Below are 25,495 nucleotides of genomic sequence, written 5' to 3' on the forward strand. Positions count from 1 at the left end.
AACTGTTTAATTTCTAAAAAATGCTTTTAAATAATTTCAGTATCTTTTCATGTAGACCTTCAAACAACCCTTCTCCAAAATCTGAAGTATTTAAACAGGGTGTGGTTTGCTAGATGGGAATTACATCAGGCTTCCATGCACAGTGCTGGATCAGGTGACCACAGTTTCTGAAGCTGATATTCAGGTCTGCTAAAGTACAACCTCCCATAAAGACAAACTGTTTAGTCAGTGTTTAGTAAGGGGTTGGAGAAAGGCAGTGCTTTATTTCCCAAGCACCAGTATGTGGTTTTTTCTAAGCAGTGTTCTGCTCCTATGAATTGTCCTGCTGCTCTGCAGAACGTTTGCAAGTCCAGCCCACGTGCTGTCCATGAACTTTAAAGGTTAAGCTCTGCACAATTGCTGTTCCCTTGGCTTAATAGTTTTGAACCATTATGAAAGTGAATGACACATTTACTTTTTAAAAACAGGTCTAATCCTACAAATAGCAAATGCAGTGAGAGACCTGGAAGCACACTTGTGTGCATACATTGATTTTGTTCTGGTATACCATCTCCTCCAGAGTTCAGTTATTTCTTTTAGTTTATTCCTTTCTAGTTGTTCCACTCACTTTCCTGACAGTGTCTGGTTTTTACTTTGGAATGTGTTTCCTGCTTGTCCTTCCTCCCTCCATGTCCCTGGCTTCTTTCTCAGTGGGATCTTGTTACCATCACTGCACTTGTTTTCCACTGTCTCTGACAGTGGCTCCTGCTTGCTGCCAGGCCTGATCCAGACATTCTGTCCTTTCTCCTGCTGGCTTTGCCTCCTGCTGTACAGGCATGGAAAGGTAGTCCATGTGAACTCTTTGACACATTGGGTACCTGGCATCTATGGGAGGTTAAAAAATAAACAAAAGAAATAAATGAATAACTTGTCTACTCTTTCTTTGGCGCTGCTGAGACAGTTACCTCATATGGCACTTAGAGGAGAGCAGGGGGTAATTCTGTGTCCTGTACACAGAAATAGATGCTCTTTAGTGCCACTAGCAAGGAAAGCTGTAAAGCTTAGCTGCAGTCACCTGCTTGCCTTTTCCCTCTTACCTCCCAGAATATTTGCCAGTCACTCATTATGACTTCAGGAGAAGGATAATTACATTACCTTGTTGGACAACTATATTTGATGTAGGTTTTTCTTTAGATTATTAGTTAGTAAAAGAAAATCTTGATGTACTGAAACAGTAGCCTCTATTTCCAGTGTGATGGGGTGAAATGGACTTCCCTTAGAGTAAACTATTCCCATATTCTACAGGAGCTGTTGAACAGAGGATTAATGTGCAGATCTATGGAGATCAAAATTTGTTCTCTACAGTCTCCCAGGGACTGGAAGTACTTATCACCTGGCTCTAGGATCTGATATGCTATGGAACAAGATTTGCTGCTTAAATTGGCAATTAGTTAGCAATTAGTTATGTAAACACGGTAGTTATCACCTCCATGAAATACAGCCAGGTATGTAATCCCTTCAATTCAAATTGAAATATTCAATTCTACTTTGAAAAACACAAGCAGCCTCAGGGTTGAGAATTTGACATGCTTGTTACAAGCACAGCTGCCTTTTCTAAACCCTTTAATGTGTCTAGGAAACTGTTTCGCTTGAACTTTTTTTTTTTCACCCGCAGAAAAATGATGAAAATGGGAATTGCTCTGGTGAAGGGATTGAGTTTCCAACAACCAACTTGTATGAGCTGGAGAGCAGAGTTTTGACAGATCACTGGTCCATACCCTACAAGAGGGAGGAGTCTCTAGGCAAGTGCCTAATTGCATCCACCTACCTGGCAAGACTGGGTAAGTTCCCTTTCACAATTGCAGAGATTATCTGTTCAGAGGGTGTCACAGACAGAATGCTGGGCACTTGTGCCTTTCACTTTAATCTTGCTGCTATTTTCTTACACCCTGCACAACAATCACATCTCTGGGAAAGTGTTTAACAGTGAGCTGTTCTACCCAATGCTGTAAAAACATCATTGATCTCTTTTCTTTCTCTCTGAAGTAATCTGTTTACTTGAGTTTTTTTCAAACAGCGGCACACATGTTTCTTTGTGTTCTAATAATTGTGGGAATTACATCTTTCCAGAGCTAAGTTACTGGCTCATTTTTTTCCTTGTGCTGGGTATTTTCCATTCATAAAAGCAAGCTATCATCTCAGTCCCTGCTGTACCATTCTTGTATAAGTGGTTGTTTTTCCCTGGTGAAGTGCTTATATTGCATTAGATCTGAATTTGACTCTTCTTATTCAGTACTTTGGCTGGGGTTAAGAGTGTTAGGGAGGCACCCCACCCAACAACTGGTGTATAATGAGAGTACAAGATAGATTTTCAGTCATGCCTGATGGCAGACTAAAGGGATGTTGTAATCTCTTGGAAGAATAAAAGTTGTTAAGTGGTTCTGGTTTGCTTCTCTGTTTCCAATCTGTGTTAAAAGGCTGTGCTTTAATTTGGTTTTGGTGGAAGGCTGTAAGCATCAGTAATGTATGAATAGTAAACTCTTTTACTCTTTAAGTTTACAAGCCACTTATGGTGCTAATAATGCTTGAAAAACCTGTAAAACGTATTGGGAAATTAATTCTCAGTTCTGAAAGGCAGGTTCTCTCAAGTCATGCTTTTTGTGTCTTAAGAAGCACGCTAGTTATGAAGGAGCAGTAGCACTTTTGCTTCTGCTAATTTGTGCTGGTGTTCCCTCAAATTTGCCACAAGGTCTCTGAGGTCATCTTAAAAAGTAATTTTTTAAAAATACTGTTAAAAAGCACTCTCTTTTCTGTAAAGGTCTTTCTGATTCTGATGAGAATTGCAAGAGGTTTATGGACAGATGCATGCCTGAAGCATTTAAAAAGGTAAGTAGGTACAGTGGGCCAGTTCAATGTTTCTTTGTGTTGTTTGTGGTGAAAATAAAAATAGTCTTTTGTAATCCAGACTCCGACCAACTACTGAATGGGTTGTTAGATTAAAATCACACTCAAAATATTTTCCTAGATTAAAATCATAGAAATTTTAATTTAAACCATACAGGGTCCCAGTTCTGTTACTCAGGCCAACTTAAGCACTTAGCTTTTTTCTTTTTTTTTTTTTTAACTCTTAAATGAAGAGCCCTGTAGTAATTACCAGAGCCCAAAGAGAGGTTTAAAGACCCTTGGATATGGCCACTGGTGGCAAGTTCATGGTCAGATTTCCATTTACTGTACTTTGTGTTATTTCTTCAGAGGATTGCTACATTCTTCTCACAATCCATTTGGAATTTTATCTTTCACCTCAGTTCTCAGTGCCCTGTGTTTCTCTGGGCTGTTGTGAATTTGCTCTATAGAGCTCCCCAAACTAACTGACTTCCCACTATTCCATCCCTTTAGGTACTGCCTCAATTTTCTGCCCAGTATTTAGACCACATGTATAAAAACACATGCATACCCTTTAAAAAGTTACTTTGTCCTAGTGTTAAAATATTGAGAATATAACTTCATTTAGGAAGGCAGAAATTTAAGGGAAAAATTGTTTTTCCATTTAATTATCAGAGTACTAATCTTAAATACAGTAGTTTTATATCACTTGATATTTTTTGCATATGAAATAAGCAATGTAGATTGTTCCTCCAGAAGGATAATCTGTAGAAATCTAAGTTCAGGATGTGCTGAATTACAATTTGCTGAAATATTTACAAGAAACTCTATTAATGGTACAAAAAGTGATTGTATTTAAGCTATTAAGTTTTTTATCTGCTTCTGTTCAGACACAGCAGAAATTAAATGAAATTTGCAGATGGCAGCCAAGTGTCCTTTATAAACAACCATGAAACCAGATTTAAAGAACATGTTTCAGTAGGTGGGAGCAGCATTAAATACCTCTTTCTCCTGGTACATGTGCTTTGTTTTCCAATAGAAGCTGCTCAAAAAGTGTGAATTGGTAAATGGTTACCTCAGCTGAATCAGGGCAGCTTTATGGCTGCCTGTTTCAAGATTTAATAGTTCTGTGTTCAATCTGCAGACAGATTCATTTCCTAGTAGTTGTTCTTTGCAAAGGTTACAATCTCTTCTAGTGCATGCAAATGGAAAACACTTTGATAGATTTTATTTTCTGTCATAAACTGTGATTTAAGGTGTTCTTCTGCAAAATTAGAAATTGAGTTAACTCTTAAGCCGTTAGTGCAGAAAGAACATCTGAAAACCACACCAGATAGTGATGAGTGCATTCCAAGGAAATATTTATTCTGAAAAAACAGTCTCAGGAGTTGATAAATTCGTCCTTGCTTGTGATTGTGCTCAAACTTTAAAGAAATTTCTTTTTTTTTTTTTTTTTCCTTGTTAGCTGTTAACATCCAGTGCTGTTCACAAGTGGGGAACCGAAATCCATGAAGGAATCTACAACATGCTCATGCTGCTGGTGGACCTGGTAGCAGAGAGAGTAAAACAAGATCCTATCCCTGTGGGCCTGCTTGGTGTGCTTACAATGGTATTTGACCCTCTGATGCAGTTTCTCATATCTGAGTATTTGGCATTTTGTATTTATGCAGCTGATGGTCTTTCCAACTGTTTCAGTTGTAGTTCATTGTCTTAAAATCTGCAGCCATTGCTTGCTGCAGGTATTTTACCTCCAGTATGCAATTCAAAGGAGTGGGTGCTGTTCAAAACTTCTGAAAACTACCAGTTTAAAAAAAAGATACCACATTTTTGTCACTTTGCTGTTTATTTTTTAAAACTGATACTTTGAGTTCAGTTCTCTGTTTTATGGAACTCTGGCTCACGTGGTTATTGGATATTGGATATATAAAGGCTTCAAAATGCTTTATATGTTGAGAACTGAGGGGCAGGAGCAAGGGGCTTATATGCAGCTTTATTTTTTGCTAGATCTTTAACTGTCAGCCAGGAGAATGCTCAGCTAAAACAATTATCAAGATAAGTTTTGAAAGTACCATAAGGCACGTGTTCATTGCCATGGGCTTTTCTTTGAAGGCATTTAATCCAGACAATGAATATCATTTCAAGAATCGAATGAAGGTGTGCCAGAGAAACTGGGCAGAAGTCTTTGGGGAGGGGAACATGCATGCTGTCTCACCCATATCCACTTTTCAGAAGGTAAGCAACGCCATGCCCTAAAAACTAATTGTAGGGTGGATGTCTTTGTCTCAGATAAGATTATTTGTTCAGTAGGTATTTGTAAGACAAAGTTTAAATACGTTACCAAGAATTACTGCAAATAGATGTGCAGTGTGTGTTTGTCTGTAGACATTAATTTGTGCTCTCAAATTGTTCCAGTTCTCTGTTAGAGGCTGCATTTAGAAATGGGTGAACTCTCATGTCTAAAGTAGCACAACAATCTGTGTTTTGCTTTAGACATGAAGCACACAACGGGTGGATCTGTGTATTTAAGGACTGACATCTGTTTGGTTGTTGAGTGTGAAATGACCAGGATAACTCCAAGTGTCTGGTTCTAGTAGAGAACTCAGGCTTTTCTGACAGCCAAGGATAAAATAACTTCAACTCAAACGCACTGGCAAGGAGGCAGTTTTTGAGGTTTGCACTGTCTTATCACAGTTGTTCCAGATGGGTCCAAAACAGCATCAGTGGAGTTGATTTCTCCTTCAGGAAACAAGTCTGTGGCCTTAGAAAGAAAATTCTACGTCCGCTGCTTTGGGAAAGTCATGTTCCACACTGCTCCAGTGCTATAAATACAGTTGCTTGTGAGTCAGCAGCCACAATGTGATCAGTTGCCACAGCACATGGGCAGTGATGTCAGGCAGAGTCCAAAACAGGATGATGCTCCTGAGAACCAACCAGAGCTCCAGCTACACTTAATTCAGGAGCTGTTACAAACACTGCTTTATCTGTGTAATAGTGCATCCATTTGAGGTGTGGGTTAATGGGCTGAATGTGTGTCCAAATGTCTGTTTCAGAAGACAAATGTTTTGCATTAATGTTACAGCTGCTAATTTGTTCCTATTCTTATTGTTCAAGGAACCTCATGGGTGGCTGGTGGATCTGGTAAACAGGGTAGGTGAATGTAAACCAGAATTGTTGTTTGTCACTTGAATCGTTGGTCTTCAGGGGTAATTTCTTCTCCCCCCCTCACCTTGCCCTTGTTTTTTCACTCCTCACTTTTCTGACAACCACAAAAAAATTAGTTTGAGATCTTACTCCTGCCTTGTAAAATGTAGCTTGTTGAGTTGCTGCCTTCTGCCTTGAGCACCTTTACCCTAACGTGGGATCTATGACCTGAGGAATTTGAGAGCCCAGCTGAGGCTGCAGTCAAAGGTCCCCCAGGCAAAAGTGCCATTCCAGTCAGCTGTTGCTGCATGTTGTCTGCCTTTCTTCCCTCTGTCCATTTTTACTCAAGACAGAGTTTCTAGCTTGATGCTTTCCCTGCTATCATGTATAAGTGGATGGCATTCCCCAGTGTGCCCCTGCATTCCCATGAAAATATAAAGCTTTGTTTGGATGGGATGTTCCATGGTAAAGGACACTTGTTGGCATCTCAGGAACTGTCAGTGATGAATATTTTCCATAATCTCTTATTTAAAAGATAAAATACTGTAGTTCACTGTGTAATACTAATTATTTTATTTCAGTTTGCAGAGTTGGGTGGATTTTCAGCAATTCAGTCCAAACTCAATTCTGAAGATATTGAACTTGGGGTAAGTCCATCTTCTGTCATGAGACTTCTCCCTTTCCATGTTACCTTTCATGTAGAACCAGCGTTGGCCCTTTTGGCAGTGCTTTTACCTTTTCTTTGGTACAAGAGCACCACTCCCACAGAGCCCTGGAGACTGCTGTCAGGCTGGAGATCAAATGAGGTTGTACATAAGAATCCTGACTGAAAAGCAATTAAGACTTCACAGAGAAGAGAAGAAATTAGTGTACCTTTCTGCTAGCATTCAGCCTTCTGGTTAGACATCAATCAAAGTAGTTTTGTTGTATGTTCACCAGTATGTCCCTGGTTTTCTGTTTACTGCACCCATAGTTGCTTTTAGCTGCAAGCAAATTGACTTCTGTCATTTATTATAGAAATCACTCTTAAGGGAAAAAATCCTTAGAAGACAGACAGTGTTCTAATCCTAAACAACTTTTCAAGAGCAGTGTCTTAAAATTGACTGGTTCAACAGAGCTAAGCTATTTTTGGTGATGAAGTCTAACTTGGTTAGTTTTAGCTTCCTAACCTATATTCAGGAGACTTCCAATTCTTTCAAGCCTTAGAGAATGAGGAGGCTAAAGGAAAACTATGTCATCTGGGACCTTGTCCCCCAGTATGAAATCAGTCTGCTTCCAGTGACATGCCACTTGGAGGGAATTCAACTTTTTTTCTTGGGGTATTGATATTTTCTGCTTTATATTGAGATGAGTTCATATGTGAGCTTGACAGAAGAATAAGGAAAGCCTTGGTATACATGCCAGTTCTGTAATAGAAACTTTGACTTGACTTTGTTTAATGATTAATAGCTGCTTGCTTAGGAAGGAAATCTGGGTCAGCGTCATTAATTTGGGCCTTGGATTGCACTGCTACACACTCAGTTCCACAGTTCTTGATCCAGTGTGAAAAGAAACTGATTTTGATATTATTTATTGGCAAACAATCCTTTTATACGTTTAATTTCTTGATGATAGATACCGCTTTAAAATCGTGCATTGAAGTGATCTTGACATGTATATGACACATTTACAAAAGCTTTCTCCCACGTATTGCCTTGGGAAAGAAATTTGCCATATGGCTTTAACCTTAAATTTTGCATTCACACTTTTGATTGCTGCAGAGAGCAAGCAAAATGTGATATGTTCCTTTCCGTCTGTTTATTTCTGTGACTGAAACAGATCTGTCAGAGAACACTGAACAGAGTGATGAGAGGACCAAGATTAGTGAAAACTGGGAAGGCATTTTTTATTTCAGACAAAAATATATAACACATACTGTATGCCATATATAATACATGGCACATACTCTAGTGTGTGCCATAGAGTAAATCTTTCTTAAACCATGTGTTGTTGTAAAGAACTTGCACACCAAAAACAATCATAGGAAGGGACTGGAAAAACGTAATATAAATGATACTTGTTCACCTTTATTTGCCTTTTAATCCGTAGATTACTATGAAAAGATTCCTTAAATATGCACCTAAATACTTGCTGTCTTTCTTTCAGGCAATCTCTGCATTAGTTCAACCATTTGGAGTTTGTGCAGAGTATCTTAACTCTTCTGTAGTACAGGTAAAATCTCTTTGTTATGACTTGTAAGAGGACTGAAAATTAATTTCCAACTGTGTTGGTGTGAAACTGGTGACTAATTTGAAAAGCCTTCAAACCTCACGTTGCAGAAAGTACAAGAACCATTTTGAGCACACTGAGGTGATGAGTAAAGGGCTCAGACAATGTTCAGATTAATTTTCCAAGCAATTATCTGTAGTCATGTATCTACATCTGCAGCAGTGAGAAGCTTTTCCACTGCTATTGGTAAGCTTCAGCAGTAGAAGCCATGTGGGGAAAGAATCCAGCCTGAAGGATGAATTTTGCTTTCAGTTTAACTTTCTGGCTGAGATGAAGGACATGGATATGAGAGTTTACCCTGCAAAAATTGTGGTACAGGAAAAAAAATCACCAGCATCTCTTTGTATGTGCAAATGTACTCCAGGTTCACTCCTGCTCTCACCACCAAAAAGTGTTGACTTAAGTGACTGAAAGACTTTATTTGAAGAGGATGTAGTTTAGAAGCCCCTGAGAGTAAGAGAGGCACATGCACCTAATAACTGATGTGTTTTTAGAGGTCAATTGGTCTGTCTGTGTTTGCAAACCTGCATTACAGTGGTCTGAAATGGGTTCTTACTCTAATTGCTTTTTATTTTCCTGGACATAGCTACCAGGATAGCTTTATCTTTGTTGTAGGTGTAGCTTTATCTCTAAGGTAGTGGTGGGCTTTCAGCTAAGTATTTCCTTTTGCTGTAGTCACGTCTTTCAAGTAATGCAATTGATTTCAGGAAGCATTAAAATGATTGTCATGTCTTTTCTCACGTTCTTTAGCCCATGCTGGATCCAGTCATTCATAAAATGATTAAATATGTACAGAATGTAGAAGAGAAGGACTTGAAAGACAAGGTAATGTTTTACATATTAAATATTTAGGAAGAACTTCCTGCATGTCTTGGAAATGCTGTCAGTGTAAATTAGAACAATAGCTTTCTTCTCACTGGCAAGAATACAGCCTGTTCTGAATTCTGGCTGAATGACATAATGAAAATGCATTTATCCATTCCATTCAATATCCTTTTCAGTAAATATCTGGTTTATGACCCTTTCTTAAATATTTTGCCTCTGTTGCTATCAAATTTTGGGTTTTGTTGGTCCTCTTGTGCAGCATGCTGAATGCTCACTTCACTGACTCAAAGATATTTACTGACTTGCAGTCTGTTAAATTCATATTACTGTTGCAATAGCTGTTTGCTTCTGAGAATTTGGTAGTAAAGTGTCTGTGCTACTTCCTGCATTACCCTGAATTTGGCATTCTATTAAATTGTGTTGACTTTTTACTTAGTTATCAATTGTTCATTTTGAGCAAGAAAGTATTCATAGGTTGTTCAACCAAAGGAGAGCAATTTACCAAATCTGAAGCTTTAACCAAAGGTTTCATTATCTTAAAATGTCTACTGCACAAGCAATACTTCCATATGTACCAGGCACTGTGTATTGATTAACCAGTCTGTTTGGTCACTAAACCTACTCTTTGTGAGTCACTGACACCCGTAGCAGAATAGCAGAAATACCAATGCCTCTGTTTGTCCCTTTTTCTGTTGTTCTGTTTCAAACAGAGGCTGGTGAGTATCCCTGAGCTCCTGTCTGGGATCAAACTGCTGTGTATGCGCTTCCAGCCTGACCTGGTCACGGCGGTCGATGACTTGCGGCTGGACATTCTGCTGCGCATGTTGAAATCCCCCCACTTCAGTGCAAAAATGAATTCCCTCAAAGAAGTAGGTTGGCTTTTTGTCTGGCTCTGTGTGTGCACAAGAGCATGGGTTTGGGTGGGATGGGTTGTTAATAAGCCACTGAAACCACAGCTTTAAGAAAAGAGATGGCGTAATATCTCCTTGCAAGTTATGTTGCCTTAGCAAAAGCTCGGTTCAAAATAAACACCAAAACAAGTTAATGTAACTAGTAGCCACTGCAAGGCTTCCCAGTTAGACACAGCTTGAGAAGTGCACTATTCTAAGAAATGCAATTTTAGATTGATTTATAAGCAGTGGTCTATGCTATTCATTGAATATTCACTGAGCATCCTGACATATATCCCATTTTTCTTCTTTCACTGAGAGGAAACAGGAGAAAAACCAAATGGGACTTAAAACCTATATTGACGTTTCAGTCCACTCATATCAGGTCATTGCACTACATAATTGTAGTATTTTGTATTGTGTTTTTGTTGTATGTGGACACTGTAGTGTTTCAGAGTCCATCTTTGCTGCTTTTTTCCTTCTCTATTTATGAGAATATTGAGATGTTAAACCTCATTGCTGTTTGGTTCTTAATCATAAATGCTGTGTATCCGTGGTGAATTTATAAAAGTGCAGCTTTTGAAGATTTTAGCAGAAATGTGCTTTTTCTCCCTCAAGTGAGGAGCCTGTATCAGTTCAGTATTGGATAAAAAGTAGGACACTGATTTGAGTGTAACAAGCAGAAGCCTGAGATAACCTACTTCTGGCATATCTGTAGAAAGATACCTGGCAATACAGGCCAGCTTTTCTATGTCAGACTGAGAATAAGATTCTGCTGCATCAGAGACTGATGACATGGTGTTTCTGATTAGGAATTTGCCTTCAAACAACTTATTAAAAAAAAAAAAACAAAAAGTTAAAAAGCCAGCTCCCTGCAAAAAACAACCAACCCAAAAAATCCCAAACACCTTCTGTACTCAAAATATTGCAGGATTCACACTTAAGCTCCATCATGAGCTTTATTGAATAGATTTCATTCTCTGTGTGTGTGATGCAGGTGGGAATTTTTTGTCAAAATCTTACATTTTGCAATTTTTAGGTAACAAAATTAATAGAAGACAGCACTGTGTCCAAGTCAGTGAAGAATGCAATAGACACAGACCGACTGCTGAACTGGCTTGTGGAGAATTCAGTCCTGTCAATTGCTCTGGAAGGTAAGAACTCTCCTAAAGCCTTTTGGCACATGCTTTAAATGACTTAAATTTAAAAATCTCATCTCTCCCTTTCAATACACTTTAATGAACACTATTAACCAAAGACTTCAAGGTTTTTGTTGTCTCCAAAATAAAGTAAAATCCTGCAAATTCTGTAACTATCATCTAGTCCTCTGTTTGACATCTGTGCAGATGTCTTCTGTTGTACTTGGGGTTTTTTACTCAAAATTTGTATACTGTTGGCCTCTAAAAAAGAGAGAAAAGAGGTGTTTTTCTTCTCAAGTAGTAACATTTTGTAGGAGTACTATCAGATGTATGAAGCAAAACAAAATAAAAATGGAAACAGCCTTGTTCTTTTTCTTTGTACTGATACTTGTCTGTAACAGTAAAGAAAGACCTTCCAAATGGAGATAGCTTTGTTCTCTCTTTTAAAGTAGTTAGTTCTTTTATATAAAATCATTGTATCTAATGTTGTTTGAAATGCATTCATTGAGTTGCCTTTCTCTGTTTCACAGGTAATATAGACCAAGCACAATACTGTGATCGTATAAAGGGAATTATTGAACTGCTGGGCAGCAAATTATCTTTAGATGAACTCACTAAAATTTGGAGAATTCAGGTAAGTAGTCAAGACTAGGCAGGTGCTCTTAGACTGTCTTACAAACAAACATTCAAATGAAGGGGTTTTTTAAAATAATCTGTACATCTCCATTGCAATGTGGAGGTGTTGAGATTTTTAACAGTATAATTAATGCAAAGATTTCCTTCTACTTCTTTCTTTACCATGTAAAATCAATTTCTTGTATCACAGCTGCTGAATCCTGTGATGAAGTTCAGTTCTTTGCAACAAGTGTTAAGGGACTGCAAAAGTATTTGACTTGGCATAAGAGGTTGTCAGCCTGAAACAGGTGACAGGAATATTTGTCTAGACCAAACTAAGATATTAATGTTTATGGCTGGAGGTATGGATTTAAAGTCAGAGTGTGACTTTAAAGAGAGTGGGCTCCATTCCCATTTACCTCCCTGCACAGACATATATTTGACTGACAAGTCATCTTTTGGCCTTCATTTTAAGGATATTCAATTTATTTCTGTGTGGGGAAGGTGGTTTGAGTGTTCAGTAAGTGACACATGGAAACTTTGACAAGAAACTAATCTTCCACTGCAGGAAATGGTTTTCTTCTCTGTGCAAATGTTGATATTTTAGACTAAACTCATTGAACACTGTCAGCTCTGCAGTTTGTGTGGCCTGGTAGCAAGTCTTTAATGCTTAGCAAAGTTGAAATGTGATTCTAGCTCCTTCACTTTTATTCTTTAATAAAAAGCAATACTTCCTCCCCCTCTCTGGCTGTTGTTACCATGGTGCTCCCATCCGTGTGGGAGGAGATTTTGTATTGCTCATTTTTGAGTAAAGCCTGGAAGAGTTTCAAAGATTCAACACTTCACACGTGAACCTCACCAAGCAATAGAAAAGGTGATGTTTGTACTGCTGCCACTGCAGCAGCTTGAAGCTGCTGTAATGATGGCAGACTTGTAGTTTCCTGCTTTAGAATTACTTCCAAAGACTTCTCAGCCAGGGAAATGAGGAGCACAGACAGCTTACTCTGAACTTGTGGTTCTACCATATCAAAAGCTGCTATTCTCACTCATTGGTGGGAATAGTGGGATAATGCTTAAATGAAGGTTTTTCTCTGGCTTGTTTGGGTTGAAGACCTACCTTCTTGTGTTTTCCTCCTTCTCAGTCGGGACAATCCTCCACTGTGATTGAGAACATACACACCATTATTGCTGCAGCTGCTGTGAAGTTTAGCTCTGACCAGCTCAATCATTTATTTGTTCTAATCCAAAAGGTAAGTTTTCACATGATTTTACATTCCTTAGGAAGAGAATTGATGAGATGTACTTGTGCATCCAGCCTACTGAAAGGCAAACACCTTGAATACATTTATATTTTCTATATAAATGTAAACTTTGCTATTAAAAAACGCTTAAATTTTATGTTAACCCAGAAGCCTAATCTGCTACTGTATTGCTAATTGGCTTGGATTTTAAGTACATTGGGTACCAGTCCTAAGGGACTTAAAGTGAGATTTTATTATATTTAATCCCTAAGAGTATTTGAAAAAGAGTTGAGCAAATTAGTGCTGTAACTCCCAGCAACAGAAATAAGGAAGTACTTACAGTGGAAACATATTTGTTTGTATTTTGCTTTTCCTGCAGTAAAGCAATTGTGGGTTATATTTTTGTGTACACTTGAGATGGAACAGCCTGATAAGATGCTCTAACATTGATTTCTTTGCTGTCCAGAGCTGGGAGACAGAGAGTGACCGAGTGAGGCAGAAGCTGCTGAGCCTCATTGGGCGCATTGGCCGAGAAGCACGAGTGGAAACAACCACTGGCAAGGCAAGGGGATGGTTTTCCTTTGGATTTTTGATTTGTTAAATGTAGAGTAATCTCTGTACTTCCTAGGTCCTGACTAGCCTTGCCCTTCTTCCTGCAGGTTCTGGAGGTACTTTGGGAGCTGGCTCATCTTCCAACGTTACCATGTAGTCTAATCCAGCAGGCCTTGGAGGAACACCTGACAATCCTCAGTGATGCTTATGCAGTGAAAGAGGCAATCAAAAGGAGCTACATCATCAAATGCATAGAGGATATCAAGAGGGTTGGTTTATTATTTTATCTTTTCCAAAATGAAATCTTATCTAGCCTCGATGTTGCCCTTATCTTTCAAGATGCACAAATTGTGTGTCCCATCTGTAAGTTCTTACCTTGGGGAGTCCTCGAGAGGGGTAGGCTTTGTGTGAGCCACTTTGTTGATCATGAGACTCATAGTAAGTCTCTTGCCTTTGTTTTAAGCAAATTTTCAGCACAAGGAGTGATCAGTTTATGGGAAACTACCAGGATGGGCCCAAGGTTAGAATTTGCAAATGGAACCACTGTAAAGGTATGTCAGTATTTTAACTGTCCCTTTCATGTGAAAGCCTAGATTAGTTTATTTTGAGTAAAGCATGTGTTCTGGCATGACCGTTAAGTCTCAAAATACAAATCAATATTTCATTGTAGTCATTTTGTATTTTAGTAAAATACTTAACTCTTTTCCTGTAACATAAAGAAGCCATTCCCAAAGCTGCCTGTACTGTTTCCTGGCAGCAGCAGAGATGTGCATGGCTTAAAAGACTGCATATATTCTCTCCTGCACTGTTCACATAGCAGGCAGTTTTTCCTCAGGCCTGCAGGAATGCTCCTGTCTTCTTTTTTCAGCCTGAAGTATGCTGTAAATAGAGAAAAAGGCTTGTATTTTTTTTTTTGTTCATTTCTTTAATGATAAATTAGGTTTTGTCAGTGTTGCAGCATCTGTAGAGGATTTAATATGTTTAGGAGGTACAGTATGTTGGTTCTTGATATTGATCACACTTCTATGTGTGTTCATGAATATGGATTTTAAATCTTGGGTTCTCAATATCTGTGAAAGTTTTAGGGTTTTTTTTTTCTTTTGGATCTTCTCTTATGCTTTCCTAATCTCATTCCTTTTAATTATATTCTGGCAAGGGCTTTTACATAGGTGCTGCAGTGGGAAACATTAACAAAAGCTGTGATTGTAAACTAGAAGGGATTGGGGTAAATATACAGCAGACTTCTAAAATGCATGGGGTTCTTATTTCCCTTCATTAGGGAAATGAAGACATAAACTGGGAGGGAATGTAATGTCAAGGCAGCTTTCTCCAATTTGTGAGGGAGTCTTCAGTGGAGAGCTCTGTTATGGTCAGGTTCCTTCAGCCTCTCTGAGTGTGTAGGTGGTATTTGGGTGTTGTCAGTGTTTAAACCAGACATCACTTCTCTGAACAAGCAACCTCAGTACTGGTCTGTGTGGTCAAACTTTACAGAAAATGAAGCCTCCCAGAAAAGTGATGAGCAGTTCTAAAAATGAGGTAGGAGGGTTATTCTTTGTAGGATCTCTTTCAAAATGCAGCTTAAGTATCCTTTGCTTCCTATCAGGAAGCTGCTTGCAGCACCAATCAGAAATTTCTTGTCTCTTAAGCCTCAGTAGTATTTGAAATGCTTTCTTCTATTGCTCTTCCTTTAGCAGTAAGTAACATAATTTGACTGGATTTGCCCTTTTGTGCCCTTTTAGACCTGTTTCATCTCCTGTAATTGAGGAAGGTGGTGGTTATCATCTCTCCCTGGTGCAACTGAGCTCTTTTTGGCTACTTAATTTGCATGTTCTCTAGCAAGGAGCTGACACTTTGGGCTTAATAATAGGGATAGCAAAATGGCATATGTGTGTATCAAGGGACTTGTTGTAGAAAGTGAAGAAGGGCACTTTGAGTGTGTTTGAAAAGAGAGCAGGAACAAGTACCTGAAGCCAGCAGAGGTGGTAGCTGTTCTTTTGAAACAGCAGCCTTAACAGACATCATTAGGCTTCCAGAAGTCTGAGAGGAAGGTGAACTTGTTGTTGAGCACCTACCACATGTGTAATTGTTTTTACCTTTCCTGCTGCCAGTCGTCCCAGCACAATAATCCTCAGTTTGTGTGGGTGGTGCCAGCCCTGCGTCAGCTCCACGAAATCACGCGCTCGTTTATTAAGCAAACTTACCAAAAACAAGACAAGGTAAGGCTATATGCTGGCAAAACTGTTGAAACTTTTTTGTTGTGTCTGTGTAGCTTAGCCAAACATGGAAGTCTGAATTTAGAAAAAAAAAAAAAAATTAGCTATTAAACTATTTTTAAAGTAGTTTAGTGATGTAGCATAAACAAGCTGTTGGAGTAGAGGTGCTGTGCTGTCCCTTTGTGAGTGCATGTGTGTATATGTATAAATCTGTTTGCTGTGTCAGGACTAATTTGTTTTATTCTCAGCTTTTTGTAGAATAATTAACAGGCATGTTTGTGTTAAGAAATGAACAATGGCTAATGTTTAGACCAACTGCTTTGTAATTGAATTGACATTGACTCTTGGAAAACAGACAAAACTACCAGCAATCATGTGTGCTGTAGAGTGGCTGTGTGGAGGTGTGGGACTTTGCAATCTGCAGCACTTGTGTTTCAGCACAAGCTGAAAACACCAACATCAGGGGGGTTGGGTGCTTGGAAGGGGAACAGCTGACTCTGAGTGGGGGTACATGACTCCTTCTGGTAAGAGATGTGTGTCTCTAGAAGAGCAGATTGCTGTACGCACATCCCAGTTTAACTATCGTTTTAAAACCATCTTTTCTCTCTTTTATTTTATTGCCAAGAGCATTATCCAAGATTTAAAGAAAAACTTTGAAATAGTGAAGTTGGTGACAGGAAGCTTGATATCCTGTCACCGTTTGGCTGCATCTGTGGCAGGCCCAGGAGGGCTGGTGGGAGCAACACTGGTGGATGGCCGATACACTTACCGGGAGGTACTGGATTTCTTTACCTTCTTGTTTCATTTTTGAAAATCACTGGTGAATAATTATTTATGGTTCTGCTACTTATATATGAAGGCTTACTGTACCTTTGTTATTATACAGAATATAGCTGTGTAAACATTACAGAAAATTACAAAATTCCTTAGCAAAATTTCTGGTGAGAAGTAGATCTCCGCATCCTAGGATCTGTTGTTGCCAAGCCTGTGCAGCTTCCACCTTCTTCACCAGCTTCAGCTCCTGGTAGAGGTGATACCCTTGAGTGTGTGAAGTTCTTAATACCTGCAACAGATTTGCTAATTAGCACATAGAAGCCACACACACAAATGGCAGTTTGCTGCTAATCCTTTGATAATTATTTTTTCCACGCTAGTTTTGACTTAGTGTCAGATATCACCACCAGCAAAGTAAGAACAAATCCAAGGAGACTTTGGTGTTTGTTTTTAGAAAGGTAGCCACAAAGTATGTTTAAAATAGAAATCAATCTCACAAACAGTTTCTGTTTCTAGGCTTTTCAAAGTGTACTGTTGTTTGACAACTAAATTTGCAAAAAAAAAAAAAAAATAGAATGTTCAGAGTACTTGTTTCAGAAAGAAAAGTCTTAAGCTTGAGTTTTTGTTTCCTCTTTCTCAGTATTTGGAGGCACATCTAAAATTTTTGGCATTTTTTCTGCAAGAAGCCACCCTTTATTTGGGCTGGAATCGTGCCAGGGAGATCTGGGAATGCCTTGTAACTGGCCAAGATGTTTGTGAGTTGGACCGAGAGGTAAGAAAAACTTGAAAAGTTGGTTTTTGTGGTTACAGAAGGAATTTTAATGGATCATGAGCAGCATGTGTGTTTGTTGAGACATGTGGAGTGTGAGTAGCAAACACATACTAGTCATGCATTTTATGCTTTGTGTAGGCTACAGCAGCCACTGTTAGGAGTTCACTTATGGCCAGGATGTTTAACATTGACAAACATTTAACATTTTTTGTTAACAATTGACAAAATTTGACTGGAAGAGGGACATTGGCTGGCAGATTAGTTGAAGATGCTGGTTTGAAAAGGGGCACGTGGAGGTTGGGGCAGACACAAGGATACATTAATTATTTAGGTGAAAGATGACTGTGAGGTACCCTAAAGCTGCAGTGCAGCCTCTATAACATGTGAGGTTACCAGGAGATGAGATTTTGACCCTCTTGCTGTAGATAAAACTTCTGCAAGATGAGTTACTGTGGTATCTGACATAGTTTGCTGTATAAAACTAAAATATTTGATGTGACAATGAGGTAAAAATTATGTCTGCCTTTCATTCACAGATGTGCTTTGAGTGGTTTACGAAAGGGCAGCATGATCTAGAGAGTGATGTGCAGCAACAGCTCTTCAAAGAGAAAATCCTTAAACTGGAATCATATGAAATTACTATGAATGGTAAGAAAATGGATTTGGTGAACAGATTTGGGGTTGAAATATGTATCAGAAATTTGCTTCCTAAGCCTTCAAATCAAACATCTAACCAGTTCTACAAATCAGTGCAATAAAGGGGTCTATCATTCTGAGCTTTTAGATGGAAAAGTTCATCTCCTGTGTTTGATAACTTTTTAAACAAAGAAACTAAGCCTGACCAGCATAAAAAATCTGCTTCTCTTTTTATTTTCAGGTTTTAGTTTATTTAAGACGTTCTTTGAAAATGTGAACCTGTGTGACCATCGGCTGAAGAGGCAAGGAACTCAGCTGGTGAGTGTGTTCTGGAAAGTTTGTTCCTGTGTCCTACCTGTGTCCTCTTAGGGACAGGGAGGTGAGACAAGGATTGAGTAGCAGCTGTTTGACCTGGTCATGTTTGTATTAAGGACCAGAATGTCCTTGTAGCATTGACATTGTTAAATTGTGAAGCTAAAATTTTGACAATTTCAACAGTTAAAATTCAGCAATTGGAAGCTGGTTTGCAGCTTGTAAAACTTTGCAGGAGGAAGGACTGAACTATTTTTTGAAAATAATCATACATTCTAGTGTGCAATTTTTTTCTTCTCCCTATCAGTGAAAGTCTTTTTTTTGAATTATTTTTTATTTTTCTTCTTTGCATGGGAGTTAGACTTATCATATTTAAATTCTAACCTACTATAATTTTTTACTCTGAGCCTTCAGTGGTTTTGTTAAATTAATGGTTATATGTAAAGTAGTTTTCTGTAGGCATTTTAGATCTTTATCACAGAGAACTTCAAATGCAGAATTTTTTGCCAAGTATCATAGCAGGTTTTGTGATGGTTTATTGTGTGGTTAGTTACCATGTTGACTTTTTTGAAACTAATTCCATTCTAGATTAAATTTTTCCATGCTTTTAAATTTCTTAATTTTTCAGTTGGCTTGACTGAGATTGTTCTTTGAAACTTGTTTATCCATCAGTAAACAATTTTTTTTTCTTGTGTAAATACACAAATGCGCAGCAGTTGGTTTAACTTTGCACAGTGCCAAAGTTTGGCAGCATGTTGGAAAAGAAAATTTAAGTTTTAATCAAAAGGTGCTTTTCCAACACTTTTGTCCCTGTGGTTCTTGTGTAAGAAATCCAGTCATGTTTTACTGTTGTTCTTCCTTGTGTAGAGTGTAGAAAAACTGGAATTAATAGGAATGGATTTCATTTGGAAGATTGCCATGGAGTCACCAGATGAAGAAATTGCCAATGAAGCTATTCAACTGATAATAAATTACAGCTATATTAATCTAACTCCCAGATTGAAAAAGGTAGGCATATATACATAAATGTCCTTTGACATTCATAAAGTCCTGATACTCTGCATGTTCAGCTGTGTGATTTGTTGGGTTCTGTCAATTTATGAGTAGCTCCCATGATTTTGGTGTAAGTTCTAATTAATTTGTACATTTCATCTTTAGGATTCAGTTTCACTGCACAAGAAATTCATTGCTGATTGCTACACACGATTAGAGGTAAAGGACAAATTTTAATTATTCTCGTGCCTACATCTTTTTATTTCTGTTTCTTAGAATAGAGAATACTTGTCTGTGATAGTTCCATTTAAAGAAAAATATTCTTTCCACAAATATTTTTTGTCCTCTGAGCTTTCCAGGCCATGCTGACTGTCTCTTGCTCTGCTCTGTGTTGCAGGCAGCCAGCTCTGCGCTCGGCGGTCCAACATTAACACACGCTGTCACCAGAGCTACAAAAATGCTCACAGCAACTGCCATGCCTACAGTGGCAACATCAGTTCAGTCTCCTTACAGGTAGGCCAGCCTCTCCAGGAATAAAGAAGACAGTAGATATTTGCTCCCAGCTGCTTCCCACAAGATTTTGAGTGCTGATTAAAAATCTCAGTAATTGGTAGTGGTGAATTCTGGTGGCTCCTCAACTGAATATTTCAATTGCTATGCAATAGGAGTTCCAGAGATTTTTGAAAAAATTGTGTTTAAAAACCAAACAAAGGAAACAAAGAAAACCAAAGCCAAATAGGTACATTAAAAAACCCCAAAACAACGGGTCAAAACCCAAAAAACCACCTTGCCTCCAGCCCCCCAAAAATCAAAACCAACCAACCAAAACAAAACAAAAAACCCCACAGGTTATTACCAGCCTGTTAATCATGTAATATTTCTGAGGCAATGGGTATGATTCTTCTTCAATTAGGAGAGAAAAGGCTGTTTTTTCAACCTCAAGCTTAATTTAGTCATACCTGAATATGTGTAACTTAAATACAGGAGCACAGGGTGGGACCTTTAGAAACTTGAATCTTCCTCTGAAGCTGGCAACATCTCAAGCAGTACAACATGAGCCTCTTTTCCTGGTTCATTTCTGCTGAATTAACTCCAAGTTTAAGGTGGTGCCTTCAAAACGAGACAATTCATGGTAGTTACCCGTGGGCGTTGGAAATGAATCTGTGAGACAAGTTACTCTTGTTTTCAATGTTTATCTTTAGGTCAACTAAACTTGTCATAATTGAGAGACTGCTGCTGTTGGCAGAGCGTTATGTGATAACAATAGAGGTAAGATGTTTCATTTCCTACTAGGCAAAGCTAAGAACACGACTTCCAATTTTATTAAAAACCAGTAAAAGTTATTTAAACATGCAATCCCAGTTACCCACCATCACAGAAATGTCTTTGTTTTCAAGAGTGATGTTTACTGTCATCCTTCTCTTCCTGTAGGACCTCTACTCTGTTCCCAGAACTATTCTACCTCATGGTGCCTCTTTCCATGGACATCTTTTAACCCTTAATGTTACATATGAGTCTACCAAAGATACTTTCACAATAGAGGTAGGTGTGCCCAGCTTGTGTGTGCCGTGGACTGTTGGTTATGTAGCCACTCTTGGTGGTTTTATGGCTGGACTGAATAGAGTAAGATGGTTATAAAGATTCCAGTCAGCTTGCAAACTCTTCTTGAAAATGTTAAAAATATGTATATGGAAGTATTTGTGGACCAAATGTATTTCTATCATTAAATTCCAGGATGGGAAAAATAAGTTTTTTGCTCACTGTGGGTGTTGGAGCATTTCTGTGCTGTCCTATCCTGACACTCCTACAAACAATACTTTTACCACCCTATGCAGGAAGACTCTTTCAGAAGATTTTAATTTTTCTTGGCATTTACTGCTCGAGCAGACTTACTGAACCAGTGTTGTTTAATTTCACAGGCTCATAGCAATGAAACTGTAGGAAGTGTCAGGTGGAAGATAGCAAAGATGTTGAATTCACCTGTGGAAAATATACAGATATTTGCCAATGACAGCCTGGTATGTTAACTGCAAATAAATCCCATTCTTTATGCAACTGAGTCTTTTCCAGAGCTAAACAATAAATATTTTCTTGCAGCTAACAGTAAACAAAGATCAGAAACTACTCCACCAGCTGGGCTTCTCTGATGAACAAATCCTTACAGTAAAAACATCAGGAAGTGGGACTCCATCAGGGAGCTCTGCAGATTCCTCAACCAGCTCCAGCAACAGCAGCAGTGTATTTAGTTCATCCTATGCAATGGAACAGGTACAGCAGAATATGACCTGAAGCCTTCCCTCAGATTTTCCCTGAAGCAGGGATAGATGGGGAGAGAGTAGGAGCTCCAGTAACATCTTCCAATCTTTAGTAATCTGGTTTTGCTTTCAAACTGCAATTGAAACAAATTATCTAAATACACAACTGCCTTGTGCATGCAGGCTGGATTTTATAATCTGTACTCTGTCACCTATGGTAGCCTGCTTGGTGTTCATTCATCTCTGTAGGGACTTTTAAACAAATAGGACCCATCTGGTTTAATTTTGAGAGTGTGTATTTGTTGAGGGTAGAGATTTACACATTCTCACTACTAAAAAGCTGCAGTAGGAAAGTAAACTAAGAAGCATCGACTGACATGTTCAGATCACACCTGGTCTGCTTTGTATTTTGCTTTTCATGACAGCTGACTTCAAAAAATGACTGTTAAAAGTGGAATGGAATGATGTAAATGTTGTCTCAGCCTAGAAAGTAGCTGGGATTTCTGTGGGTCAGGTTGGCATCTGGGCCATTTGCTTTGGTGAAGAGCTTTGTTAAATTTACATGTAACAGAGAAGTGAGAAAAAGACCTTTGTATTTCTGCTCAATTCTCAGGAGAAATCCCTCCCTGGAGTGGTCATGGCTCTCGTGTGCAATGTGTTTGATATGCTTTACCAGCTTGCCAACCTGGAGGAGCCAAGGTAAGCAGATTAAATGGTTACTAAATATTAAAGAATTGCTCCAAGTGTCCAGTTTAAATATTCCACTGTGTGCAAGCATCCACCAGGCCAGTGTGGCTGAGCCCTTGTTTTGTGCATGTAACTTGGGATTTCTTTTCAGGATAACGCTGCGGGTGAGGAAACTTCTGCTCCTGATTCCCACTGACCCAGCTATTCAGGAGGCTCTTGATCAGCTTGATTCCCTGGGAAGGAAGGTATGGATTTAGTAATTGATAATGGTGAGCTACACAAAGAGGATTTTACTACCAGGTTCCTTAAATTCCCTGTCAGATTATTGTACTCAGAGGGTTTGAAACTACAGCAAAATAATGTTCATGTTAAGTCAGTGTTTATTATTGACTTACTTCCAAGCAGCCAGAGGTGGGAGGGTTATTACAGAGGCTGTAGGAAATGGATTCCCAATTACAGCAAAACAGAGGAGTCTCAAAATATTTCTTCTGTGGCTTTTTCCTCCTAGAAAACACTGCTTTCAGAATCCAGTTCTCAGTCCTCAAAATCCCCATCCTTGTCTTCAAAACACCAACATCAGCCCAGTGCCAGTTCAATACTAGAAAGTCTTTTCAGATCTTTTGCTCCAGGCATGTCCACCTTCAGAGTGCTCTACAATTTAGAGGTAAGAAGACAAATTTGCTTCTTCCTGTGTTTCTGATCAGTAAGAATTAAGTATTTCTAGGTGTTTTGGGCAGGAGTTCACTGTGATGGGGTCATTATGAAAAATGCAAATATTGTGACACAGTCTGCTTTTATACATGTGGTAAATTTTACACAGAATGAAAGGGACAGAAAATGTCCTTTCCGAGACTTTACTGAGAAACCAGGCCCTTCTTTGTGTGTTTTACAAGGTGGAAGAAGTGGAGAGGAGCAAAGAAACATCAAATTCTTATTGTTTAGATAAAATTCCTGTTTGAATCTCTAGATCTCTGAATATGCAACTTTTAGTGTGTATATCTATAAAAAATATATATTAAAAAAGTTGACCCTTAAAAATTAAGGGGAGCTATTATAAGTTGGATTGGTTTTGCTTGATTAAATTTGTCAGAAACTTCTGTGCTAAGTCTCCCATTTTATATCTAAGGAGCAGTGTTTTTACAATGCATTAATCTGGGAAGAATTTTCACTATCCAAACACACAGGCTTTTGCCAAGAGGCCTCTGGCCTGTTTTGGCTGCACAGGTAGAGTGGAATACATAGAAATCTTTTACCCCTAAGCATTCTCCTACATTCTTTAGCCAAAATCCTGGGTAGGTCCCTGTAAAGATTCTTTCCTAGAGTTCAGAGAATCGATTTTGAGAATTACAGGAGTTCAGCTGGTGTTGTTGGTAGGACACAGTAACCTGCACACTAAAAGCTGGACAGTGTTTAGTTCTACTTGCAGGTCCCACTGTTTATAAGAACCCATGACAAATGTGATTTGAACAACTTGAGGCTGGAGGACCAATTGCCAACTGCTTCCAGAACATCAGACAAAATTACTCTGTTTCCTTCATGGTGTGTGCCAAGATTACTGTAGGAATTTTCTTGTGGTTGCTTCCCTTTAGGTTTCCACAGTCTAATATTAGCTCTTCATCTTCCTACACTGTCATCACACTCCTGCCTTAGGATTCCCCCTTTTCTGTTCTGGAGTGAAAGATACTTGATTATGTCTTTGGAATATGTTGACGAGTTCTACAACTCAAAGCAAATGGTTTAGGGTGTCTTGTTGAGCTGACAGGTTATATAGCAGTAGGATGGGACAGTTATCTGCTGCTTCTGGGCCAGAGAAAATAATAAAAGCAAGTAATAAATTGTTTGCTTTTCTGGCAAGGGATGAGAAGTAATAAATTGGATTAGATGTGGAGATTTTATGAGTGGACTTGTTCCTCGATGCCAGTCAAGCCAATTGTAAGATGGTTTTTCTCAGGAAAAGGAATATGTGCTTTTTTATCCCCTCAGCTGGTGATCTGGTGAAAATATGGGAACCTGCCTGAGCTGCATTCTGAAAAAAATGTGCACAGGAAATTTGCAGAACATGTGAAAGAGATGAAAATTGAATGTTGCAGATGTCCAGGGTGTGATAAGATTTCATGCCTGGAACTCTGTAAAACATTCTTCTGATCTTTGAACCTGGAAGAGATGTATTTTGTTAGCAGCATTGTTGGCTGTGCATGCCAAGGAGACTTTTCAAGAAAGTGAATAGTATCTGTGGGGTTTTCTGGGATTTTGGGAGGGCCCAGGGTTTGTTTGGTTGATGGTTTTGGGGTTTCTGTGGGGGGTTTTTTGGTGGCTTGGTTTGTTTAGGTGTTGGGGGTTTTTTTAATGTGAAGTGAAGCAGATTATAAACAAAAATGAGAGCTGACCCACAGAGACCACAGACTTCCTTCTGGCCATGTTTCTGAGTGTATTGGCACTCTGAAATTTAATGCTGATTTAAAACTGGAGGGATGATAGAGTAGTGATGTTCATAAGGCCTCTAGAATTACCTGAGCCATATTTTACAAAGAAACACTAGAATAATAGTGGTGCAATTGTATTTCAGAAGGTGTGAATCAGTAAGTAAGCCATCTTTAGGGTATTTTATGGGGTACTGTGAACTGAAAATCCAGAACCAAGAAGAATTTGGGCTCCTAAGAAGCACCAAGTGAAGCAGAAGATGACATTCCATGAACTTCATCTGTTCCCTTAACATGTAAACTGCAGTGAGAATTAGAATGCTTTGATTCAGAGGAAACATCTGTAGTTGCTGTGGTTGTCCTAAATATTTGAGATTTATTGAATATATGAGATTTCTCTTACTGACTGCAGTTTTGTGTAAGTGTTATTAATTGCTTCATTTGTAGTGGATTTTTTTTTCTGTTACACTTTCAAACTTAACAGGTAAAGAACACTAAGAGGGGTGGTAGTTTACATCTGCTTATTTATTTATTTATTGTAGGTGCTGAGCTCCAAGCTGATGCCAACTGCAGATGATGAAATGGCAAGAAACTGTGCCAAGTCTTTCTGTGAAAACTTCCTCAGAGCAGGAGGTTTGAGGTTAGATTTCAAAACCTTGACTCAATTTGTAACACTTCATTTAGTTAGCAGTTGTGTGTGGTTTCCTATTTCCACACTGTAGCACACTAATACACCTGTCAGCTTCTTTTTCAGAGAAAAAAAATCCACCCAAGGCTGTTTTACCACTGTCCAGCAGCTGTCATATTTAAGAGAGTACATGTTGTTATATCTCAAAATCAAGTTAGGCACAAATGAGCTTGTGAAATGTAGTTTGTACTAAAGTAGTTGATACTTGGACA

General features: G+C 38.6%; 1 protein-coding gene across 3 annotated transcripts in view; it reads left to right on the forward strand.

The window, feature by feature from the left end:
- Nucleotides 1-25,495, forward strand: part of USP24 (ubiquitin specific peptidase 24) — a 62,034-nt gene that overhangs the window by 10,809 nt on the left and 25,730 nt on the right. For 2 of the 3 annotated variants that reach the window (XM_059853728.1, XM_059853729.1), the window contains exons 2-32: nt 1,655-1,820; nt 2,798-2,865; nt 4,328-4,471; nt 4,972-5,094; nt 5,974-6,009; nt 6,585-6,650; nt 8,149-8,214; nt 9,022-9,096; nt 9,807-9,965; nt 11,026-11,140; nt 11,656-11,759; nt 12,883-12,990; nt 13,448-13,543; nt 13,641-13,802; nt 15,025-15,069; nt 15,642-15,749; nt 16,372-16,521; nt 17,161-17,292; nt 17,829-17,940; nt 18,170-18,246; nt 19,108-19,248; nt 19,399-19,452; nt 19,631-19,746; nt 20,436-20,502; nt 20,665-20,775; nt 21,153-21,251; nt 21,331-21,501; nt 22,102-22,187; nt 22,327-22,420; nt 22,684-22,839; nt 25,138-25,235. In XM_059853728.1, the coding sequence (XP_059709711.1) occupies nt 1,655-1,820; nt 2,798-2,865; nt 4,328-4,471; nt 4,972-5,094; nt 5,974-6,009; nt 6,585-6,650; nt 8,149-8,214; nt 9,022-9,096; nt 9,807-9,965; nt 11,026-11,140; nt 11,656-11,759; nt 12,883-12,990; nt 13,448-13,543; nt 13,641-13,802; nt 15,025-15,069; nt 15,642-15,749; nt 16,372-16,521; nt 17,161-17,292; nt 17,829-17,940; nt 18,170-18,246; nt 19,108-19,248; nt 19,399-19,452; nt 19,631-19,746; nt 20,436-20,502; nt 20,665-20,775; nt 21,153-21,251; nt 21,331-21,501; nt 22,102-22,187; nt 22,327-22,420; nt 22,684-22,839; nt 25,138-25,235 (3,305 nt within the window). The remainder of the gene's footprint in view (nt 1-1,654; nt 1,821-2,797; nt 2,866-4,327; nt 4,472-4,971; nt 5,095-5,973; nt 6,010-6,584; nt 6,651-8,148; nt 8,215-9,021; nt 9,097-9,806; nt 9,966-11,025; nt 11,141-11,655; nt 11,760-12,882; nt 12,991-13,447; nt 13,544-13,640; nt 13,803-15,024; nt 15,070-15,641; nt 15,750-16,371; nt 16,522-17,160; nt 17,293-17,828; nt 17,941-18,169; nt 18,247-19,107; nt 19,249-19,398; nt 19,453-19,630; nt 19,747-20,435; nt 20,503-20,664; nt 20,776-21,152; nt 21,252-21,330; nt 21,502-22,101; nt 22,188-22,326; nt 22,421-22,683; nt 22,840-25,137; nt 25,236-25,495) is intronic. The other variant, XM_059853730.1, reaches the window with a different exon arrangement.

This window comes from Haemorhous mexicanus, chromosome 9 (genome assembly GCF_027477595.1).
Source record: "Haemorhous mexicanus isolate bHaeMex1 chromosome 9, bHaeMex1.pri, whole genome shotgun sequence".
Lineage (NCBI taxonomy): Eukaryota > Metazoa > Chordata > Aves > Passeriformes > Fringillidae > Haemorhous > Haemorhous mexicanus.